The 19,988-nt window shown below is 38.1% G+C and overlaps 1 protein-coding gene across 1 annotated transcript in view; it reads left to right on the forward strand.

Annotated features, from left to right (window-relative positions):
* The window catches only part of LOC122812864 (CD276 antigen homolog), a 180,901-nt gene that overhangs the window by 14,906 nt on the left and 146,007 nt on the right, over positions 1-19,988 (forward strand). Inside the window, exon 2 of the mRNA XM_044084906.1 lies at positions 15,476-15,570. Within this exon, the coding sequence (XP_043940841.1) occupies positions 15,476-15,570 (95 nt within the window). The remainder of the gene's footprint in view (positions 1-15,475; positions 15,571-19,988) is intronic.

Raw genomic sequence — 19,988 nt, forward strand, 5'->3', positions numbered from 1 at the left:
GCCATGGCCTGAGCTGTTAAGTAAACAGCTTAATGGATTAATGGCAAGGCAGAATAGCAACAGTGACAAAGAGTCACACTGGAATATCCCCCTTTGAAATTTTATCCCTGTTATAATAATCTGTCCTTTATCATGGCTTAATTGCAAAGTGGTCTGCCACTGTTTCATGGTTACTGTAATGTAATCAATCAGTGTAGGGTGTATCTTATACATTTTTAAGCACTCTTTTATCCATGAATGTGGGATACTACCAAATGCTTTTTTCTAGTCAATCCATGCCATACATAGATTCTTCCCCTTCTTATAAGTCTCCACTATAACTTTGTTTAACAACAAATGATCCTTTGTTCCATATGACTTTCTTTTATTGCTCTTTTGTTCTACTGCCATAATTGAGTTTTCTTCTAAATGACTATAAACTCTGTCGGTGTCATTTCCCGTGTATAGTTTATACGTCATTGGAAGACAAGTTATTGGTCTATAATTTTTAGGGTAGCTTGCAGGTTCACTCTTAAGTAAGAGCATTGTTTTTCCTGTTGTTAACCAGTGTGGTGTGTGTTTGGAGTGTGCATATAAATATTTCTTACTCATTGCTAAATCCTCGTGCAAAGAAGTTAATACTTTAATCCAAAAGTTAGGTACTGCATCTGGGTCTGGAGTTTTCCAGTTAGATGGTTTTCTCAACTTTGTTTCAGTCTTGCTGGCTATTTCATCCCATTTCATATCCTGCACTTTTAAACTTCTTATTCTTTCTTTTACTTCTTCTATCCATTTAGCATCTTTGTTATGTTCCACAGGATCGTCATAGATACTTCTCCAAAATGTATCTACTTCCTTTTTTTGGCACTCTTTCAATTCCTTTTATTTCCCAGTTTTCTATAAAACTTTTTTGGGTCATCAATAAATTGCTTATTTTGTGCTTTTCCCTTATATTTATCTTTGTATCTTCTAAGTCTTTCCGGCTGTTTTGAAATTTTTAGTTTATCTCCAATAGTGCATAATAGATCCTGGTCTTTTCTAATACTGTGCATTGCTTTTATCACATCTTTCTTAGTATTTTTGTTGATCTATTCCCTCTTCTATAATCTTCTAACAATGACACTTCTTGTCTTAGATGCTTCATAGTTTTTCTTTTCGATATTTCCATGATGGCATTCGCTTTCACCTCCTTTTTTCCCTCGCTACTCTGTGTTCCTGTGGTAGAACTTTATCAGTTATTAATTTAGCAGCACAATAATATATTCTGTTTACTTCTGTTATATCACATGGATCTCTATGGACAGTCCTAATTACTGTGTTCATTTGTTTTATCAAGCTTCTGACATTAGTGGTTTTATTAACCTTCTGCAGTGTATTTCTCTTATTGATCTTGATATATCTGTCTTTGTCTATTAAATCAAGCAACTCTTCTCTTAACTAATTTTCTTCCATACAGCAGACAAATCCCTTGTTTTCTGTTTCCTGCGGGCATTCTATAGAAGGTTCTGTAGTATCTTCCTGTGGCACATTCGCTTCAATTTCATCCTGTGTCATCTGTTGTTCTGTCATATGGGAACTCACTGGCCTATCACTCCTCAACATTGACTGCATCAGAGTTTCCACAGTTTCATGTTCCTTTCCTTGCTGTCTAGCTTTAAATGAACATTTATACTGGTTTCCTGTGGAAGGTTCCAAAATATCTTGATGTGGCACCTGACCAATTGCTTCCTGTGCTCTATCCTGTTGTGGTGCTTTCTGTATTTAATTTATTAGGTTCATAGGTTGGTACTAAGGTATTGGCCCTAGGGCTATACAAGCCTAGCTGTAACAATTCCCTGACAATTTCTTCCCACACTATTTACTTCCCTGGAGCCATGTCTAGCAGGGCGACTAATGTGATCCCCGGGGTGAATTTCCTATCTCCCATCCAATCGTCAATGTTCCTTTTGAAGAGGGCCAAAGAGGCGCTCTGCTTGACATGTATGGGCAGTCTATTCTAGAGTCTGGGGAGTCTCTGAGTCAGGAACCTATCCCTCCAGCATGTTTTGTTCATTGTGATTCATAGGTTCATAGGTTCATACTAGGCTATCTGCCCAAGGGCATTTATAAGCCTAGCCCATAGTTATGTGGCTTTCACCACCCCTTTAGTTTGAATAAAACTATGCCTATTATTTTGCTGTGCCTCTGTCAAGCAGTGACACTGAAGTAATCCCTGGGGTATATCTGCGATCTCCCATCCATTGGTCAAGATTCCTCTTGAACAAGGCCAGTGAGGTGCTCTGCCTCACATGTACCGGGATTTTGTTCCACAGCATAGGGAGTCTCTGGGTGATGAATTTGTCCCTCCAGCACGTTCTATTAATAACCGTGTCAAGGTTTAAGTCTCCGCCCTTGTGGTTCTGAGGGATCTAGATTTTTTGAGGTGAAGCATATTCATCAAATCTGGGTTTGACATGGCCTTATATGTCAGGCACAGGTCACCTCTGAGCAAGCGGTATGAGACTGAATAGAGCTGGAGTTCTTTCAGTCGGGCAGCATAAGACATATTTTTGAGACCCTTTATCCTTTTGGTGAGGAACTTTGGGGCCTTTCCAGCTGCTGCAGGTGTCGGGTCAGATACATTCGAATGGGGCATTGTACTCAATCATAGGTCTAATGAGTGATGAGTACAGGGGGACGATGACCTCCCTTGATCTAGATGTGAATCCCCAGACAAGGTTTAAATCCCTGGAGCATGTGGCTCTGAAGGATTGAGATTTCTTTGAGTGTAGCATGTCCAACAGCTCTGGGTTTGACGTGGCCTTGTATGTTAAGCAGAGATCTGAGTAGATGATATGCGATAGAGTATAGCTGGATTTTTTTAGACGGTCAGCTTAGGGCATCTGTTTTAGGCCTGTGATTCTTTTAGTGAGGTATTTCTGTGGCCTTTCCAGTTGTTGCAGATGTCTTGAGAGGTACATACCAAATGGGGTGTTGTATTCTATAATGGGTCTAGTGAGGGATGAGTACAATGGGATAGTGACCTCCTTTTTTCTGGATGAAAAGCCCTTAGTGATGAGGTGTGCCACACAGAAGGATTTCCTGACTGTTGTGGCAATGTGGATATCGAAGGTGAGACCACTATCCACCTGTGTCCCCAAGTCTCTTATCACACTTTCGGTGTTTAGTGTGCTGCCACCTATGTGGTAATTCATGGGTATATGTTTTTTTCCCAAAGGGGATAACTATACATTGCTTGGCATTGAGCTTGAGCCTATGGCTCTGGCACCAAGCATCTGTTTCTGTAAGGCCCTTTTGTAGAATATCCACATCATTTGGGATTCAGTAATGGCTCCCAGTTTGCAGTCATTTGTGAACTTTGTTAGCCAGAGTCCCTTAGTGTTGGCCTGTACTTCAGAGAAGTAGATGCCAGACAATAGCGGCCCCAGGACTGAACCCTGAGGTACTCCACTTGTCACTTGTCTGGAGCTGAATTCTTCCCTTTGCAGCTGTTCCATAACCTCAATTTCTATTTCTTTGACTTCTCCATTACTAATCTCTTTTTCTTCTTTTCCTCTAAGTCTTCCTATTTGTTGTATTGTAAAGTTTTCCATATCCGGATTCCTTTCCCCTTTATTTTTCTTCAAATATCTTTGGTGCTGCTCTTTTTTTATTGGTTAGTTTTGCTTTCTCCTTTGCATAAATATTACACCATATTAAATCTTTTTTCCTTTCCTCTGTCCATATTTCTTCTTCACGTCTCCTGATCTTCTTGCTTTTCCTTATTCTGGAGACTCACTCCATCATGCTGTGATGTAGTCTGTTTTAGACCTTCTACATTAAATCCTTCACTTCGCGGGCACTCCATAACTTCAACTTCTATTTCTTTAAATTCTGCTTTACTAATCATCTTTTCTACATTAAATCTTTTTGCTATTAATCTTTTTATTGTGAATTTTTTTATATCTGAATGCCTTTGCCTGTATTTCTCTTTGAATATCCTTGAGACTGCCTTCTCTATATTAGTTAACTTGGCTTTCTCCTTTCCATAAATATTGCACCATATCAAATCTCTCTTTCTTTCCCATGACCATATTTCTTTTTTATATTTTTCAAATATCTCTAGGTTTTGTTGTTTATATTTTCTCACTTCCTCAAATGCTTCTTTTTCCAGAAAGATCAAAATTTCTTGATCTATACACTGTTTTTCAAAAATCTGTTGTAATAACGCACATTTTTATTTGAAGCTTCTGACAGTTTTTCCTGTGGAAGTATTTTTCTTTCCTGTAATTTGTCTCTTAATCGTTTTGTTAATCTTGTGTCTGGAAATTCTGGGCTTTTTACATAATAGTAACAATACATAATTTCTTTCTTATCCTCAATAGTCCACTCTATCGTCTTTATGGCTCTTCTTTGGCCAATCAGTTTTTGTCGTTTTTGTGGACCGCTACTTCCTTCTACAACAGGGGGGCCATCCTCCCCTTGAGCCTGGCCTGGCCCCATTGTAGGAATGTTTCTGTATTTTGAGGATTCTACGCTGTCATTTTTCCAGTCCTGGCACCAGTGCACCTACCACGATTGGGCACTTTTTTATCCTGGGTCTTGTGCATCCAGCTATCTTTTTTTAATTTTAATTTACTTCTGTCCATGATATATGCTATATAAATACAGTCTATATAACAGTGTTGCCTTGGTGGGATTTTGTGAAAAACAGGGTCTACCTCTCGAAGGTACTCACCGAGACTTAAGGATGAATTCAGTTTCAGCATTACTACTCTCCTTTGTTTGCTGACTTTTCATCTCTCCATCATGACCCTTTGTGTGTGTGCATGCGTGTGTGTGTGTATGTGTCTATATTATATATATATATATATATATATATATATATATATATATATATATATATATATAAATATATTGCTTTTCATCAAAAGAGTTGGTGACAGTTGATGCAACACCCTAACCCATGGGGAAAATGGGGTACATGATAATGATGCTGATGATAATTGCTAGTTCAGGACTTTGCAGTTAACTGCTAGCCTTATATAAAGGGTGATGTTTGCATATGGCGCTACTTGAAGCTAATGCTGGACCCTATAGACCATCTTCTGAACTGAAAAGATTAGGCCTGACACTTTTTGTTGACGGACATAATATATCATATACAATGTCCTGCAAATTCCATGTAAGATAAAAGATTAGATTTTGCTTTGTTTTCTCAGGGCTTTGATGAAGGCTCTGAGGGCCTGATTTGAAAAAAGCTAATCTCTGACACTCATGTGATATTTTACATATCCCTACAAGCCAAGTGTTTAAAAAGAACTTTAGGGCTGCCTTTTTTTGTTGAAGCAATGGAGATCTGATCTTTTAAAGTTTGTTTAAATGTATGATGAATATCTTCTCAGGTTATATGAGAAGAAAGAACATATCCTTCACTGATTGTGCCAGAATATGATATATGTGTAATCTTACAGGTTTCATGTGATAAGATGGGGCCAGAATTTACACTGTGTCCTAAATTTTTGTACCAGTTCAAAGATGTGTGTGCTCATGCAAACCTGATCTGCACTGTGTGTATGCTACTTATTAAGTTTCCTGCTGTGCGGTAACACAGAGCCCATGAACTGCATTGCAACCACACAGGTGATGACATCATCTCCACAGATAGCACACAACAACAGAATCTGTAACCCATTTTTCTTGTAATGACCTGTGAACTAGGGACAGGCAGACAAGAATGGTAATCCAACAGGTACTGTAACTTCAGATCTTTATTGATATTTCAGTCAAAAGGACTATTTTACATAGAACTATCCTTTTTCCACTAATAGCGATGCTCTGTCCAGACTTTTTCAGGTATGTTCCATAAGTTCACTCCTTTATTTTTTTAATATTCTTTCCATCATCACATCATCCTTTATGCATCACTTTGGGAGGAGATTGCTTTGCAAACGATATTCAATATTTTTGCTTAATAATTTCTCCCAGCCTGATAAACACCTCAAATCCCAAACTAGATGATATCAAGATGTTTATCAATACCATGAATCTTAATAATAATTGCCTGATTTTGAGGCACTTCTGATTCGCAGTTCTGTTACAGAGTAGCATGTACAAGCTGTTAAACATGGTTCAAATCATTAGACAGCATCCCTTTGGTGCTTGGGTTATGTGTCTAACATGCATTCAGACCCACTGGTACTGGTGATGGAATGTCAGTGTAAATTAGAGAAAATATCCCTTCAAAACATAAACCACCCTGTGAACTACAGCTCACCTTACGGAAGTCTAATCCCCAATTCACAGCTTGCTATCAATCCCCTTGCATGGATCCAGATCACAATCAGCTCCTGGCATTCATAGATGATACCCCTATAAATAACAGCTTTTTAATCCTTGGTGATTTCAACTTTCCTTTCCATTGATTGGGACACCTACATTTCCAACATTGGGTGTGCTCAGTGAGTCCTGAACTGGGTACACAAAAACAGCCTTGCTCAGTTTGTCCTCAAACTGGCCAGGGGCATAAACATTCTTCACTTAATTCTCACAGACTTGGCCATTATCTACACCCCTCCAGTTGTTGCCCCTTCATTAATAAGGTCTAATCACAGGCAGGTTGCATTTACCCTTAAAACTTCATCTCCTTTATTTGCAAATACCACCTTCTTTAAAGACTTCAAAATGGCCAACTTCATACAACTGTATAATGAAATCTCTAAATTTACCCAGGTCATCTCCACAGTTGACCCAGGTTATGCAGCCAGTTATACAGATATTTTTTTATTCCCATTTAGGCAAATTGATCTAGCAGTCCCTTCCAAAAAACAAACACAGTAGAAAATTAAAAAGTGAACCAATCAGGTGGTCTACAAATATAAACAAACAATATAGCAGAAAGAAGAAACTCATTAATCTGCCTTGCAGGGCTAAAACCTCACTAAGAAGCTAAAAGCAACTATAAAGACTAGCAGCAGCAGAATTAAGACTAGCAACTAAAGAAAATGATAATTACAAATCCTCCTTCAGTTACTTCAGAAAAGTAAGAAATAACTCTCAATTTTGCTCCACACTTCTCCATAATGGACCCTCCAAATCAAATTCAAAAAAATTTACAATACTCAGGCTAGCAACTTCACAGCAAATTTCACCTCTGGGACTACCACCCTTTCTCAAACAGTCCGGGAGTTATTCCACCCCCCACCCCTCATTATCACAAAGGAACATGTTCTCAAAGCACTGTCAAAGACCTAAAACACTTCCTCCAGTGGTCCAGACAACACACCAGGTTGTCCAATAAGCAGTGTTATACACGCACTCATTGATCCCCTTTTCAAGCTGTTTATCCTGAGCCTTGTTAGAGGTTATGCCCCTAAATCCTGGTGCACTATTGTAGTAATGCTCCTCTGTATGGATGGGCCCACCACAAACCTTGGGAACTATAATCCTATCAGCCTTTTGAGTTGCTATCTGTAAAGCCATGGAGCACACCATCACTGACCTTATAAATCATAACATCAATAACCTGACTGTGCTAGAACCTCTGCAATTCAGCTTTGTAAATGGCAGGTCCTATCTGATGAATATTTTCAACTATTTTGAGAAAGCCACACAAGCAGCTGACAGTGGTTTTACCATCCATGCTGTCTGCCTTGATCTGACCAAGATATTTGATACCATACCATAACTGAATTGTTTATAAGTTGATGGCCTTAAACATAATTACCTATGTGTTAAGATGGATAGCAAACTAGCTCAAGGACAGAACAGTAACCTCCTCAGACAGCGATAAGGTAGGCAGTGGTGTCCCCCAGGAATCTGTCCTGGACCCCCTTCTGTTTGACATCTATTTTTGAGACCTCCAAACTACTAGCAATGATCTCTATTGAACAAAGTTTGCTGATGACTGTAAGTTGGATGTGGTTGTTAAATCCTCATTGGATGCATATACATTAAAAACAGTCTTACTAAAATCACTTCCTGGTGCACTGAAAAAGGGCTGAAACTTACAGGAAAACAGAAACACTCTACATCCTACTACACTGAAAGCACCCCTTTGCCATATGAATCTGTAAACAGAGATCTGGCCACATAGGTTGATAGCTTTCTCACCTTTGACCATCACATAGTGACCATAATCAGGAAATCCTTCTACATTTCACAATTACTTGCCAAGTAAATGTTCTGTGACAGACAATATAAATTCATTCTCTTTTAAAACCAACAAAATCATTGTCTCTCTGTATTCTGCCTAATACAGCCTTTGATATGTATTTGTCTACACAAATTCAAAAAAAAAATCTGCAAACCATAGAGGTTCCTAACAAAAAGGAATTGTGGTATCAAAAACCTTAGCTACAAAGAGAGAGAGACTGGAGTCCCTCTTCCTATATTCAGTGGCTAGACATGTGCGTGGCTTACTGGACTCACAGGGATCCAGCCATACTTGACTTCTTTATCCTCGACAAGTCCAACTGAGCATCCAGCACCAAAACCAGAGATTTAAACCTTCATCAAGAAATAAATAAATCTACATTGAGACATCAGTTCATCACTTAGCATCTCATTCTACTCTGGAAGAGATCATCCTGACATGTGAAGCAATGTGACTCCCAGTCATCCTTCAGACATAACTTGGACAACTGGATGGCTGCCCTTAAGTTTACCCCAGGACTTACAAGTTTCATGCTGCCTACAGCTAGTGGTAGAAACTGACAGTATGTATTGGCGTGTGCATGTCCTCTGGTCTGACTTGCCTTGTTGATTCTATGATCCTGTGATTCAATAAATGGGTGGATCACACCATCCCTTAATCATTTCTTTCCAGCCCCCTCATTCAAAAGAAGTCAAATAAAGAAAGAAATCCTCCTGTCATGGAGCAAACTAAGAACTGCCTAAAATTGTACAGATCTGAAACAGGAAGGACAAGGGCAGCTCTCTTGCTGACTCAAATGCCCTTGAAGATCTAGAGTTATAGCAGGTGCTATATCTGACCATTTTTTTATTCAGGACTCTCAGTTTTTAGGGAGAGTCGTTTTGAATAAGCACCAAGTTGTTTATGCATATGGGAGATAAATAATTTATTGGATTCAAATTACTGAACTCCATTAACCTCCCTTCCAAACTCCACCCTACCTTTGGTCTGATTATAAAGGTTTAAGGCTTAAATGAAAATGTGCATGGTTGTCCATTTCGCAGCAGCACACATTTTCTGTATGCAAAACCTTCAAAAGCCTGCGCAGTACATCAGAGCTGTGGGCAAAAGCAACGGAGAAAGCAAGATCTCCGTTGCTTTTTTTTAGTGTCTCGCTATGTTAAATGAGTTTAACATAGCGAGACAGTTTTAAAATAAGCAACGGACATCTCCGTTGCTTATTTTAAAACTGTCTCGCTATGTTAAACTCATTTAACATAGCGAGACACTAAAAGCAACGGAGATCTTGCTTTCTGCTTTTTAAACACTGCCTCGCTATGTTAAATGGGTTTAACATAGTGAGACAGCTTTAAAATAAGCAACGGAGATCTCCGTTGCTTATTTTAAAGCTGTCTCGCTATGTTAAACCCATTTAACATAGCGAGACAGTGTTTAAAACGAAGTTATACTAATGGAAAAAGTCCGGCGACGGACCTTTTCCCATTAGTATAACTCGATTTACAACGGGCACGCTGGCCAAGCAGCATGCACGTTTTGGGGGGATCATGGTATAATATAGCAATAACGCCTGGGTGTGGGTAATGCTATACCCACGGTTGGCGTGGTTCGCCTCGGGACCAAACAAAGCCAACCGTGGGTAATTTGGCATTACCCACACCCAGGCGGTTATTGCTATTATATGACATTATTTAAGAAAAGAAACTGTTACTTTTCTTAAATAATGGCATAGTATAATGCCTGTTTACTGCCCTTCCGCAGATGTCTGGCATCCGGCAGTTCTGATGTACTGCGCCTGCGCAGTACATCAGAGTTGAGCAAAAACGGAGAAAGCAAGATCTCCGTTGCTTTTTGTCTCGCTATGTTAAATGAGTTTAACATAGCGAGACAGTTTAAAATAAGCAGCGGACATCTCCGTTGCTTATTTTAAAACTGTCTCGCTATGTTAAACTCATTTAACATAGCAAGATAAAAAGCAACGGAGATCTTGCTTTCTCCGTTGTTTTAAACATTGCTATGTTAAATGGGTTTAACATGGCGAGACAGCTTTAAAATAAGCAACGGAGATCTCCGTTGCTTATTTTAAAGCTGTCTCGCTATGTTAAACCCATTTAACATAGCGAGACAGTGTTTAAAAACGAGTTATACTAATGGAAAAAGTCCGGGCGACCGGACCTTTTTCCATTAGTATAACTCGATTTACAACGGGCACGCTGGCCAATCAGCGTGCACGTTTTGGGGGGATCATGGTATAATAATAGTTTCTTACCTGTCTAAAAGAAAGCAAGCAGGACTGGTTAGTATTTCATTTCCTTTTTAACATCTACTCTGTTCGGCAATGCTTATGTCTAATAGACTTAGATGGTGAAAAGCTTGGTTTTGAGTGAACTACTAAATAACCTATGAAATAAATTTAAGACTTTGTATGCATTAAAATTCTTTGTGAATAATCAACAAAAATCCTTCAACCTGTAAGGCGTGGCATTCTGAAATTCTTCTCACAGAAGTAATTATGACAAGAAACTGAGACTTGCAATACACGTTTTACAGACTTCACCAAAAGCAGGATAAAAGAGAAGTAGAGTCAATCTCGGACATAGGTTAGGATTCATAGAGATATGTTCTAGGACAGCAGATGGTTTATGCCACGGGGAGATAATACGTTCTTGTGCAGAACAGAGATGAATAATTAAGCAGGGACGTAACATGTGAGTAGGCAAGTTGCTGTGCTGCAAGGAAATATAACATGTAGGATGGAAAATAGTTAAGTGAAGCATATTGTATTAGCTCACAGGATATAAAGAAGAGGAATGCAACATTGTCACACTTCCTTGCTTGAGCCTCAAGAAAATGTATTTGAGGTGTACAGCAGATGCTGCAAGTAGGCACTTGCTATGGCACGTTGCCACTAAATATGGCAGAGAAACATTTAGCAGATGGCATACACTATCTGAATAGTGTCCGGCTAGATGGATACTTTATTAATTCCAAGGAGAAGAAAGAGGAGTACAAGAAAGAAAAAAGGGAAATATTAAGCTAAGCACAGGAACGCATGCTTGGACCACATATACAGTAAGAAGTTTGGGGGAACCAAGGCACATTTTTTTTGTGGGAGAGATCCCCAATTGTTTACAGATATATATATATATATATATATATATATATATATATATATATATATATATATATGTATATATCTTCAACCAGAACATCAGAATATCAGTGTACTTACACTGAAACACGTAATGTCAACACATTCTGTGCATGCTCTGGAGATAACCCCAAAGTGAACTAAACCAAAAGCAGGTGCTTTAGCAGAGCGGACAACCCCCCCCCTCGCACTATCTGTGAGGAGGTTGCACAGACTCACTAATTATATACCATGGTCAGTCAGTCCAGCAAATCTGCAGTCCACTGCAGGTCAGTATGAAATTAAATAACTCATTGTGTAAATACTCAGTCAACCTCCCACTCTGCCATCCACTGCAAATCTGGCTAAGTGAGGCTTGATGATTAGTAAAGCTAGAATACCAGCAGGCAAGGAGCCAGAAGCCCTTACCTAGTGAAGCACTCCTACCTCTCTCACCCACATCAGTTGCAACCTTAGCCAGGGTATGGGCAGGCAGTGGCTGACACTCCTGTAGCTTTAAGGTGCCACCATGTTCTGCAGAAGGCAGACATAACAAGAAATGTGCCATTATGATGATGGGTCACAGCTTGCACACAATGATGAACAGGTGGCAAAACAGTATTCCACTAATCCCACTGTGCCATAAATCTCAGCTGCCTCCTGAGACATCCATGAGCATTCTCATACCCTTCTGCCCATTTTGAAAGGCACATAGGACATACAGTCCATGACAGAGATTCAGCCAGCAGTGCAAAGCTGCAGCTACACATGCATGTGCAAACAAGCAGGATCCAGAGTTGGTGCCCATAGCTGGACATGGATGTTATACCACCATGTGGATGCGCAATAAAGCAGAGTCACTGCAAGATGCCCACAGTTTTACAAATAAAGTTCCCAACCAGAGGTATGCTCATTGAAGCAGAAGAATCTATACATCCATATCCATGTGCAGTAACAGCAGAAGCATGAAATGGTGACCATAGGCACAGCCATGCACCTTGTTCTGCAAAACAGCACAACAATTTAACTAGCAACAGCAGGACACACACATCAGACAGTCAAAGCAGCAGCCAACCTGGCACATCCTGCAATCTGTCAGAGGAAATAAACTTTACTGAGAACAGTACTCTGAAAGGCAAAAAAAAAAGTTTTTCATTACTGTATAAAACACTATAGTAATTGCTGCAATTCCATTCAAAACATTCTTTCCTCTTTTCTTCTTCTCATTTATGAAAATTCTTCATATTAGTACTGTTGCAGGTCACCATACGAGTACCTGTACTGCTCTTTGGTACAGGGCATGCTGGTCACCTTGGTCAGCTGGACTGACAGGTCATACCTAGCATCCACCTTATGGAATGGTCTTGCATAAGGTCCCAGCAGCTGATCCCTGAACTAGCTGTACAAAATGTGTAATGGGAATGGGTCTATATTAAGGTCCCAGCAGCTGATCCCTGAACTAGCTGTACAAAATGTGTAATGGGAATGGGTCTATATTAAGGTCCCAGCAGCTGATCCCTGAACTAGCTGTACAAAATGTGTAATGGGAATGGGTCTATATTAAGGTCCCAGCAGCTGATCCCTGAACTAGCTGTACAAAATGTGTAATGGGAATGGGTCTATATTAAGGTCCCAGCAGCTGATCCCTGAACTAGCTGTACAAAATGTGTAATGGGAATGGGTCTATATTAAGGTCCCAGCAGCTGATCCCTGAACTAGCTGTACAAAATGTGTAATGGGAATGGGTCTATATTAAGTCGCTGAAATTGTATTCTGGCGAATACCTATTCAGTGACACCTAGTCAGTGAAAATCGTGTCAGTGATTCACTGAATTTACTAAGGGAAAGGAACTACTTGCCCAAATAACAAAGGAGCAACATCTATGTCAATTGAATGCACCTAATGAGGGGGCTTAGCCCCCCCCCACACCACCTAACTATATATACCAACTCCAAGATCACACTACAGTGGAGAAAAGGGCAAAGTTCTGTTGTTGGCTGGCTACATCCTTGCCCTTAGTAAATTCCTGAAGCAATTTTCACTGATTACGTGTCGGCGAATAGGTGTTCACCAGAATATGATTTTGATGACATAATATAGGCCTTATAATCATACTTTCCTTTTCACACCAGGCAGGCCATCACTCTGGTGCATTATAAGCAATGGCAACCATTGCCATGAATATACAGCAAAGTGGTATGGCAGCCTGTGATTCATGGACTTTGAATTATGTGTAGCGTACCTCAGTGCTGCTACTTAGTGGGATGCATATACAAACCCGCAGTCTGTATGCACAAGCAGTTATGCAGTGCATGACAGTGACAATGTATCTGTCTGAAACATAGCAATTTATAGACATCTGTGGATTCCAGCTTCATACACTGAAAAGATATATATATACATGTATATATATATATATATATATATATATATATATATATATATATATATATATATTAGTGACATTTACTGTCATCTATTGTCAATCCACCATGTTAAAAACAAAAATGTACAGCAGAAAAACATCAGCTACATTATTTGAGTAGCTTAACATCCCTCCAGTAGCATAGAAGTAGTATTTCCACAGCAAAGAGCTCAAAGGATGTACACAATGGTCTGCAGTTCTGTGGTATAATACAGATCATTAGTGTCATCCAAATATGAGGCATATGATGCCATGCTTATAAATAGTATATGCTAACAGCTTAACCTACACTGTGGGAGGCACAGTGGTGCAGAGGATAGCATTGTTGCCGCACAACAAGAGGTTCCTCAGTTTATTTCTCAGCTGGGGTGCTTTCTGTATGGAGCCTGCATGTCCTCTCTGTGATTTTGTGGGTTTCCTCCAGGTGCACCAGTTTCATCTTACATTCGAAAGCCATGCAGTAGGTGGATTGGACAGTCTAAATTGCCCATAGGTGTGAGTGTGCATGTGAGTGTGCGGTATGGAAGAACAGCCGTGGCAGGGCTAGCCACCTGGTGGTGTGAACCTTGGCTCTGTGTCACTGTTGAAGTGACACCCTGACTCTATGTGCAAACATGGGAAAAGGGATTGTAGATGGATGGATGGATGGATGGATGGATGGATGGATGGATGGTAACTGCACTGTAAGTGTGGTACAACTAAGTGTCTATGTTATACTTGTCTGAAATCAGCACCTAGAATTATAATTGTGTAGCTGACATAATTGTCTTCATACCACTATGCCTGGGAGATGGCAGCTCAAACGTACAAGTCTTCCTTCCAATCCCCCAGTATTGTGACCTATGATATATGCAGACAGTGCTGTGTACATGTGAGTACCAAACTGGATAAAGACAATGATAGCAGTACTGTATTAGAGGTCCCAGTCCTGATCTTTATTATACTGGCGTGTAATGTTAACCTGTAGGCATAGATTCTGTAATGTGTGTGTGTGTGTGTGTGTGTGTGTGTGTGTGTGTGTGTGTGTGTGTCTATATATATATATATATATATATATATATATATATATATATATATATATATATATATATATATATATATAATATAGATACATGTATAATTAAATAAAATAATCATGTGAAACATTAATGTGCATTAGAAGTGACTATTAAAAATTTACATTTCACATACACCAACTGTACACTGGCTTATAACAAATGTTGTTATCCTCCTCATGTAGGTCAATAACACCACTGCATGGATGTCGGCAAAAGCCAACCTTCCAGGGGGCTATTTTTTTTTCACTTTTTCACAAAGAAGAATAAATGACAAGAACTATCCTATAATATCATTGACTTAATCTTTACTTAACAACTGTACACATTATTTGCATGCATTTTTTCTGGGTTATAATTGCAAGTCCCATGCATATCAAAATATTTATATAGCTATTAAATAGATGTAAATAAAATAAATAAATTAAGAACCTTAAAATTATAAAGAAAGCTAGTCACATTCAACCATGAAAGCCATCACATTACCATGCTAGAGATGTTTTTGTGGAAAATAGTTTAAAACACACAGAGACTTTTTTTCATACTGAATTGAGCAGGTTTAATTTCAAATTTTCCATTTCTTTTTCTGTCCATTATTTAAATATTAATGCTTTAGCAATGCTCGTAAAAAGAAAAGGATGAAGAAAGCAAATGTATAAACTGCAATGGAAATTCTCACGCTCCCACAGTCTCACAGTAAGCTATGACAAGCAATAGAGTCTTACTTGTCTATTATGCAACTTTTGTATTTCAGTTTTGTGTGTCTCATACATAAAATATTCTGTCCGAAGAAGATGAATCTCTGCTGTGTGCTGTTGTGTGGTACATTCTTTACTGCAGTAGGAGCAGGTAAGGCATTTATTTGTTATATCTCATTATGGAAGTTTTTGTTTTTCACTATCTATAGACCTAAGAGTGGGGATAAAACTTTACTTCAGCAATAAGCCTCTGTGTATTGAGGGAAGCTATAAAACACAGTTGCTTCAGTGTATTCCAGGGTTTAACAGAACCCATACGTATAAATTAGGTTTGTACGAGGTGCTCACATATCTGCAGTGGATAAGGTATCTGGTCAGTAAATCATGACATTCTGGCTTACATGACATGCAAAGTTTTGAATCCATACATTTTCATTTAGTACTAGTCCCCTGCCTAGCATGAACACACACTGATGTTTTAATTATAAAGCCTTGACATCAGCCCATGCAATCCTTTATAAGACCGGTATTGGTAGGCATTCACTTCAGTTCTTTTAAGTAATATATTTCAAGTGATACATACAACATGCACATGATATTTTTTTACAGAGTAACAAGTGAATCAGTGTAAGACATCATAGCTCTCTGATAACACATGTTGGGGGATGGAGAGTGGTGGCCCTTACTGCTAAAATGACCTCCAACTTGTAGCTGTATTGTTATGGTAAATCCTTCACAAAACTGTGATACCTGACTTCAGGAGAGTAATTTGAGCAATAAATCATAACAAATGTGCTGATTCTCTAGCACTGTGCATTGAGGTGTTAGCACAGCATCTTCAGGATGCCTTGTAGACCAGCGGTACCATAGCTTGGTATACCCCTGCAAACAGCAGCTCACTTGAAATATTTTGTAAACATATATACATTTCAATAAGCTACTGCTTCTAAGATATCCCAATAGATACAAACTTTTTTTTTTTTTAATATACAGGTAGTAGTATCGGCATTTAGTAGAATGCTTCTGACAAGTCCTTCTACAGTTTTGGTCTAGTGAGCATAATAATAAACAATGCAATGGGTAAATCATTTAGCTAACATTTGTTTTATAGGAAACCCTGTCTGCATTTAACAAAAGATGCAAAATAATTGGCAATTGGTTAAATGTATGTGTTTTTCTGGATAATATTTTTGTTGTAGGTGCATACCCATCATGTGAAGCAAGTTGTTCTGTAATAAAGGGCAGAGACATTAGAGATATGTATACCGTTCCAAAGCTACTTAATTACTGAGGAAATAGATCTGTTAAACACACTCACAGTCATAATTTATAGCACCTGTGAAGACTTGCTTTTATGATACCCTAAGCAATGCAATACTTACTCATCCTTTTAGATAACTGCAATTTAATGTATTTTTTCTGAAAAAAAGAACCTACCTTATCAATCTAAACTTGAATAAGAAACACATACACAGAAACACACCCTCATGCTTACACACACACACACACACACACACACACACACACACACACACACACACACACACACACACACTGGCAGACGCTGGTAACTTCAGTGCAAGAAAGGGACTGCACAGGAAGCAACGGATTTGTTGGGAAACACTGAAAAGAGGTGGAGATACATTATTCCAGGTAAATTTTATTTAAGTATGATCAAACAAAATCTAGGCTCAGCCATTTTCATCCACAGGATGCCTCAGGCCCAGTCTTTATAATCACTTAATTCCCTCATACACCTCAATATCTGACTGTGATAAAAATTGCTTTAATAATATACAATACATACATACATGCATACATACATACATACATATATATATATATATATATATATATATATATATATATATATATATATATATACACATTTTTCAAGCATGGGCATTAATGTCCTTCTAGCCTGCCAATATACCAAAACAGTTGTTCGCATAATAAGTGTCCAGACTGTTATTAAAAATATCTAAACTACTGCTGGCTTTAATGCAATTTGTTACTCTATTCCATGCATCAGCTGCTCTCTTAGAGAACCAATTAGTACATTTCTCATTCCTATAGCATCTTATACATAGGTTGTATATCCTCTAGTACTTTTTGATAACCCCAAACGTTCACAGAAGTAGTCATTTTTAAATGCCCTATATACCTGAATAAGGCCTATTCTTAAATATCTACATGAGACACTGTACAAGTTCAGTTATTCTATTCTTTGATAATAACTTAAATTTTCACATATATGGATGCCCTTAGTATATTTCTGCTATACGCTTTCCAATTTATTCATGCTTGATTTCTTATAATGTTGCCATATTGTTATTTCATATTCAAGTTTGGGACTAATGTAACTAACAAGCAATGACTATATCATTTCTGATTTCCTATACTTTATAAAATGTTTTATACAGCCTATAGTTCCATAACTATCATTAACCAGTTGGTTGATATGATTAGGAACAATTCAAAGCTAGATCTGCCCATATATCCAGGTCCTTCAATTATCTACGGTTTCAATCACTGTGTGCTGCATTAAATAATCACCTTTCAGTTTACGTCTCCCAAATCACATATGCTTAGCTTTTGATGTATTTATCAGCATATTATTCTCCTGTACCCAAATGGTCAATTTAGTCAAGTTTTATTTGCAGACATGCTCTGTCTGTAACATATGTAATCAGTTTACCCAATTTCAAGTCATCTGCAAACAGACTATAGATTACCTCAGATGAATAAGATAGATCTGAAAGATACAATCTAAACAAGTATGGGCCAATGACAGAGCCCTGTGGGACAACCTGACTGTGACCAAGAATTTCACCTGTCCAATTGCTGTATGATACTTGCCATGTCCTATTTGTAAGCCATGCAGCTATCCATCTTATCAACAGTACATTAATTTATTGTTAGCATTTTATCTATGACTGTCAAATGCTGAAGTTAAATCTATACAAATGACATCACAGCACAATTTTTTCATTCATAGCTGTTATTATATTGTTATAGAACATAATGTCACAAGTGGCAATAGATCTGTTTTCAATATATGCATGTTAATATATGGTTTCAAGTCCCAACTTTTCCATTTGTAACAATAACTTATCCAATATTACCTTCTCCATTATTTTTCCACAACATGAAAGTAGACTTAAGGGTCTGTATGACTCTGAGTTTCTCCTATTGCCCTTTTCTTTAAAGACAGGTTTAATAGGTGCATGTCTCCGATCTTGAGAAATCTCCCCATATCTATACAACCTAGTAAATAATAGATATAATGGCACTGCAAGTTCTTGTAGAAATGTTCAAAGGTCATTATTACTAATTCTGTCTCCTCCCTGTGCCTTGTTTGGATCTATTTTGCTTGTTCAAGACAATCTAATTTGATTCTAGTATCTGAGGTTACCTGGATGTCACTAATGTAGATCAGAGTGTGTATTTGTATATTTAAAAAGCTTTCCAGTCAGTGGTCATGTGTATATAAATACAGGGTATGTGCAGGCAGCAGCACCATTTTGAGAGAGCAGTCAGAGTATAAGCATGTATGAGTAAAGTAGTCAGTCAGTTTATTAGTTCTAAGTTTATGTTTCCAATCCTCCAGCCTGATGTGTTTGTATCTAAGAAACTAAGTAACCAAAAATATACCAAATGTGAAATGTGTGTAGCTCCCCCTATATAATACATTTTGTTATATAGTATAAGAACATGTATAAAAAAAAAAATTTGACATAGTGCAATGTTGAGTGTTAAAGATGTGTATATTTTTAACACAGCACAAATGAGCATTTTTATATGCCTTTTTTTGTTTGTTTTTTTACACGTGTTCTTTCACTATATAACAAAAGTATAGTATCGTATGCTAAAGAAGTACATTTTTTGCTACAGAACAAATTAGCATTTCTATATGTTATATAATGTGTTTTTATACCTAAATGTGATATACATAAGCATATGTGATTGCCTTATAGGTACACTTAGAAACTGTATGATTACAGGGTGTAAGGGTCTATATTATATTGTCGCAAGCTGACAATATCGAATCTGATATTGTTGGCATGACAATATCGAAAGCGAAGAATATCGGCCAGGTAAACAGAAATCTCCGTGGGGGGAGATTTTCGTTTACTTCAATGTAGTGCGGTTTCGGAGTTGGTATATTTAAGTAGCGGGGGGTGTGGGGCGTGAAAGGGGACTTGCCCCCCTGCCTATGCCCTTTAGGTTTTTTTTGTTTTTTGTTTTTTTATCCTCATTCGATATTTACTGCATCGATCAATTGTGTTCGACATTTATTACGTCGATGCAGTAAAATTTCGATGAGGTAATATAAACGCGGGTGTAATACAAAACTGTGCAGGTTGAATGAGCAGAATTAATGAATATTCTTAAGGTTATGTTTTATTCATGAGAAGGTTAATTGATTGAATATTTCCACTGGACCATGAAAAATGTATTTTATAGAGGGGAGCTACACACATTTCACTGTTTTGATGAAGTCTGCAGTTAGCAGATGAAAGTGCTTAACCTGGGTGTAAAATAGTTTTATCCCTCAGGGGTCCGTTT

The sequence above is a fragment of the Protopterus annectens genome, chromosome 10.part0, assembly GCF_019279795.1.
Source record: "Protopterus annectens isolate FY-2018-M chromosome 10.part0, PAN1.0, whole genome shotgun sequence".
Taxonomy (NCBI): domain Eukaryota; kingdom Metazoa; phylum Chordata; order Ceratodontiformes; family Protopteridae; genus Protopterus; species Protopterus annectens.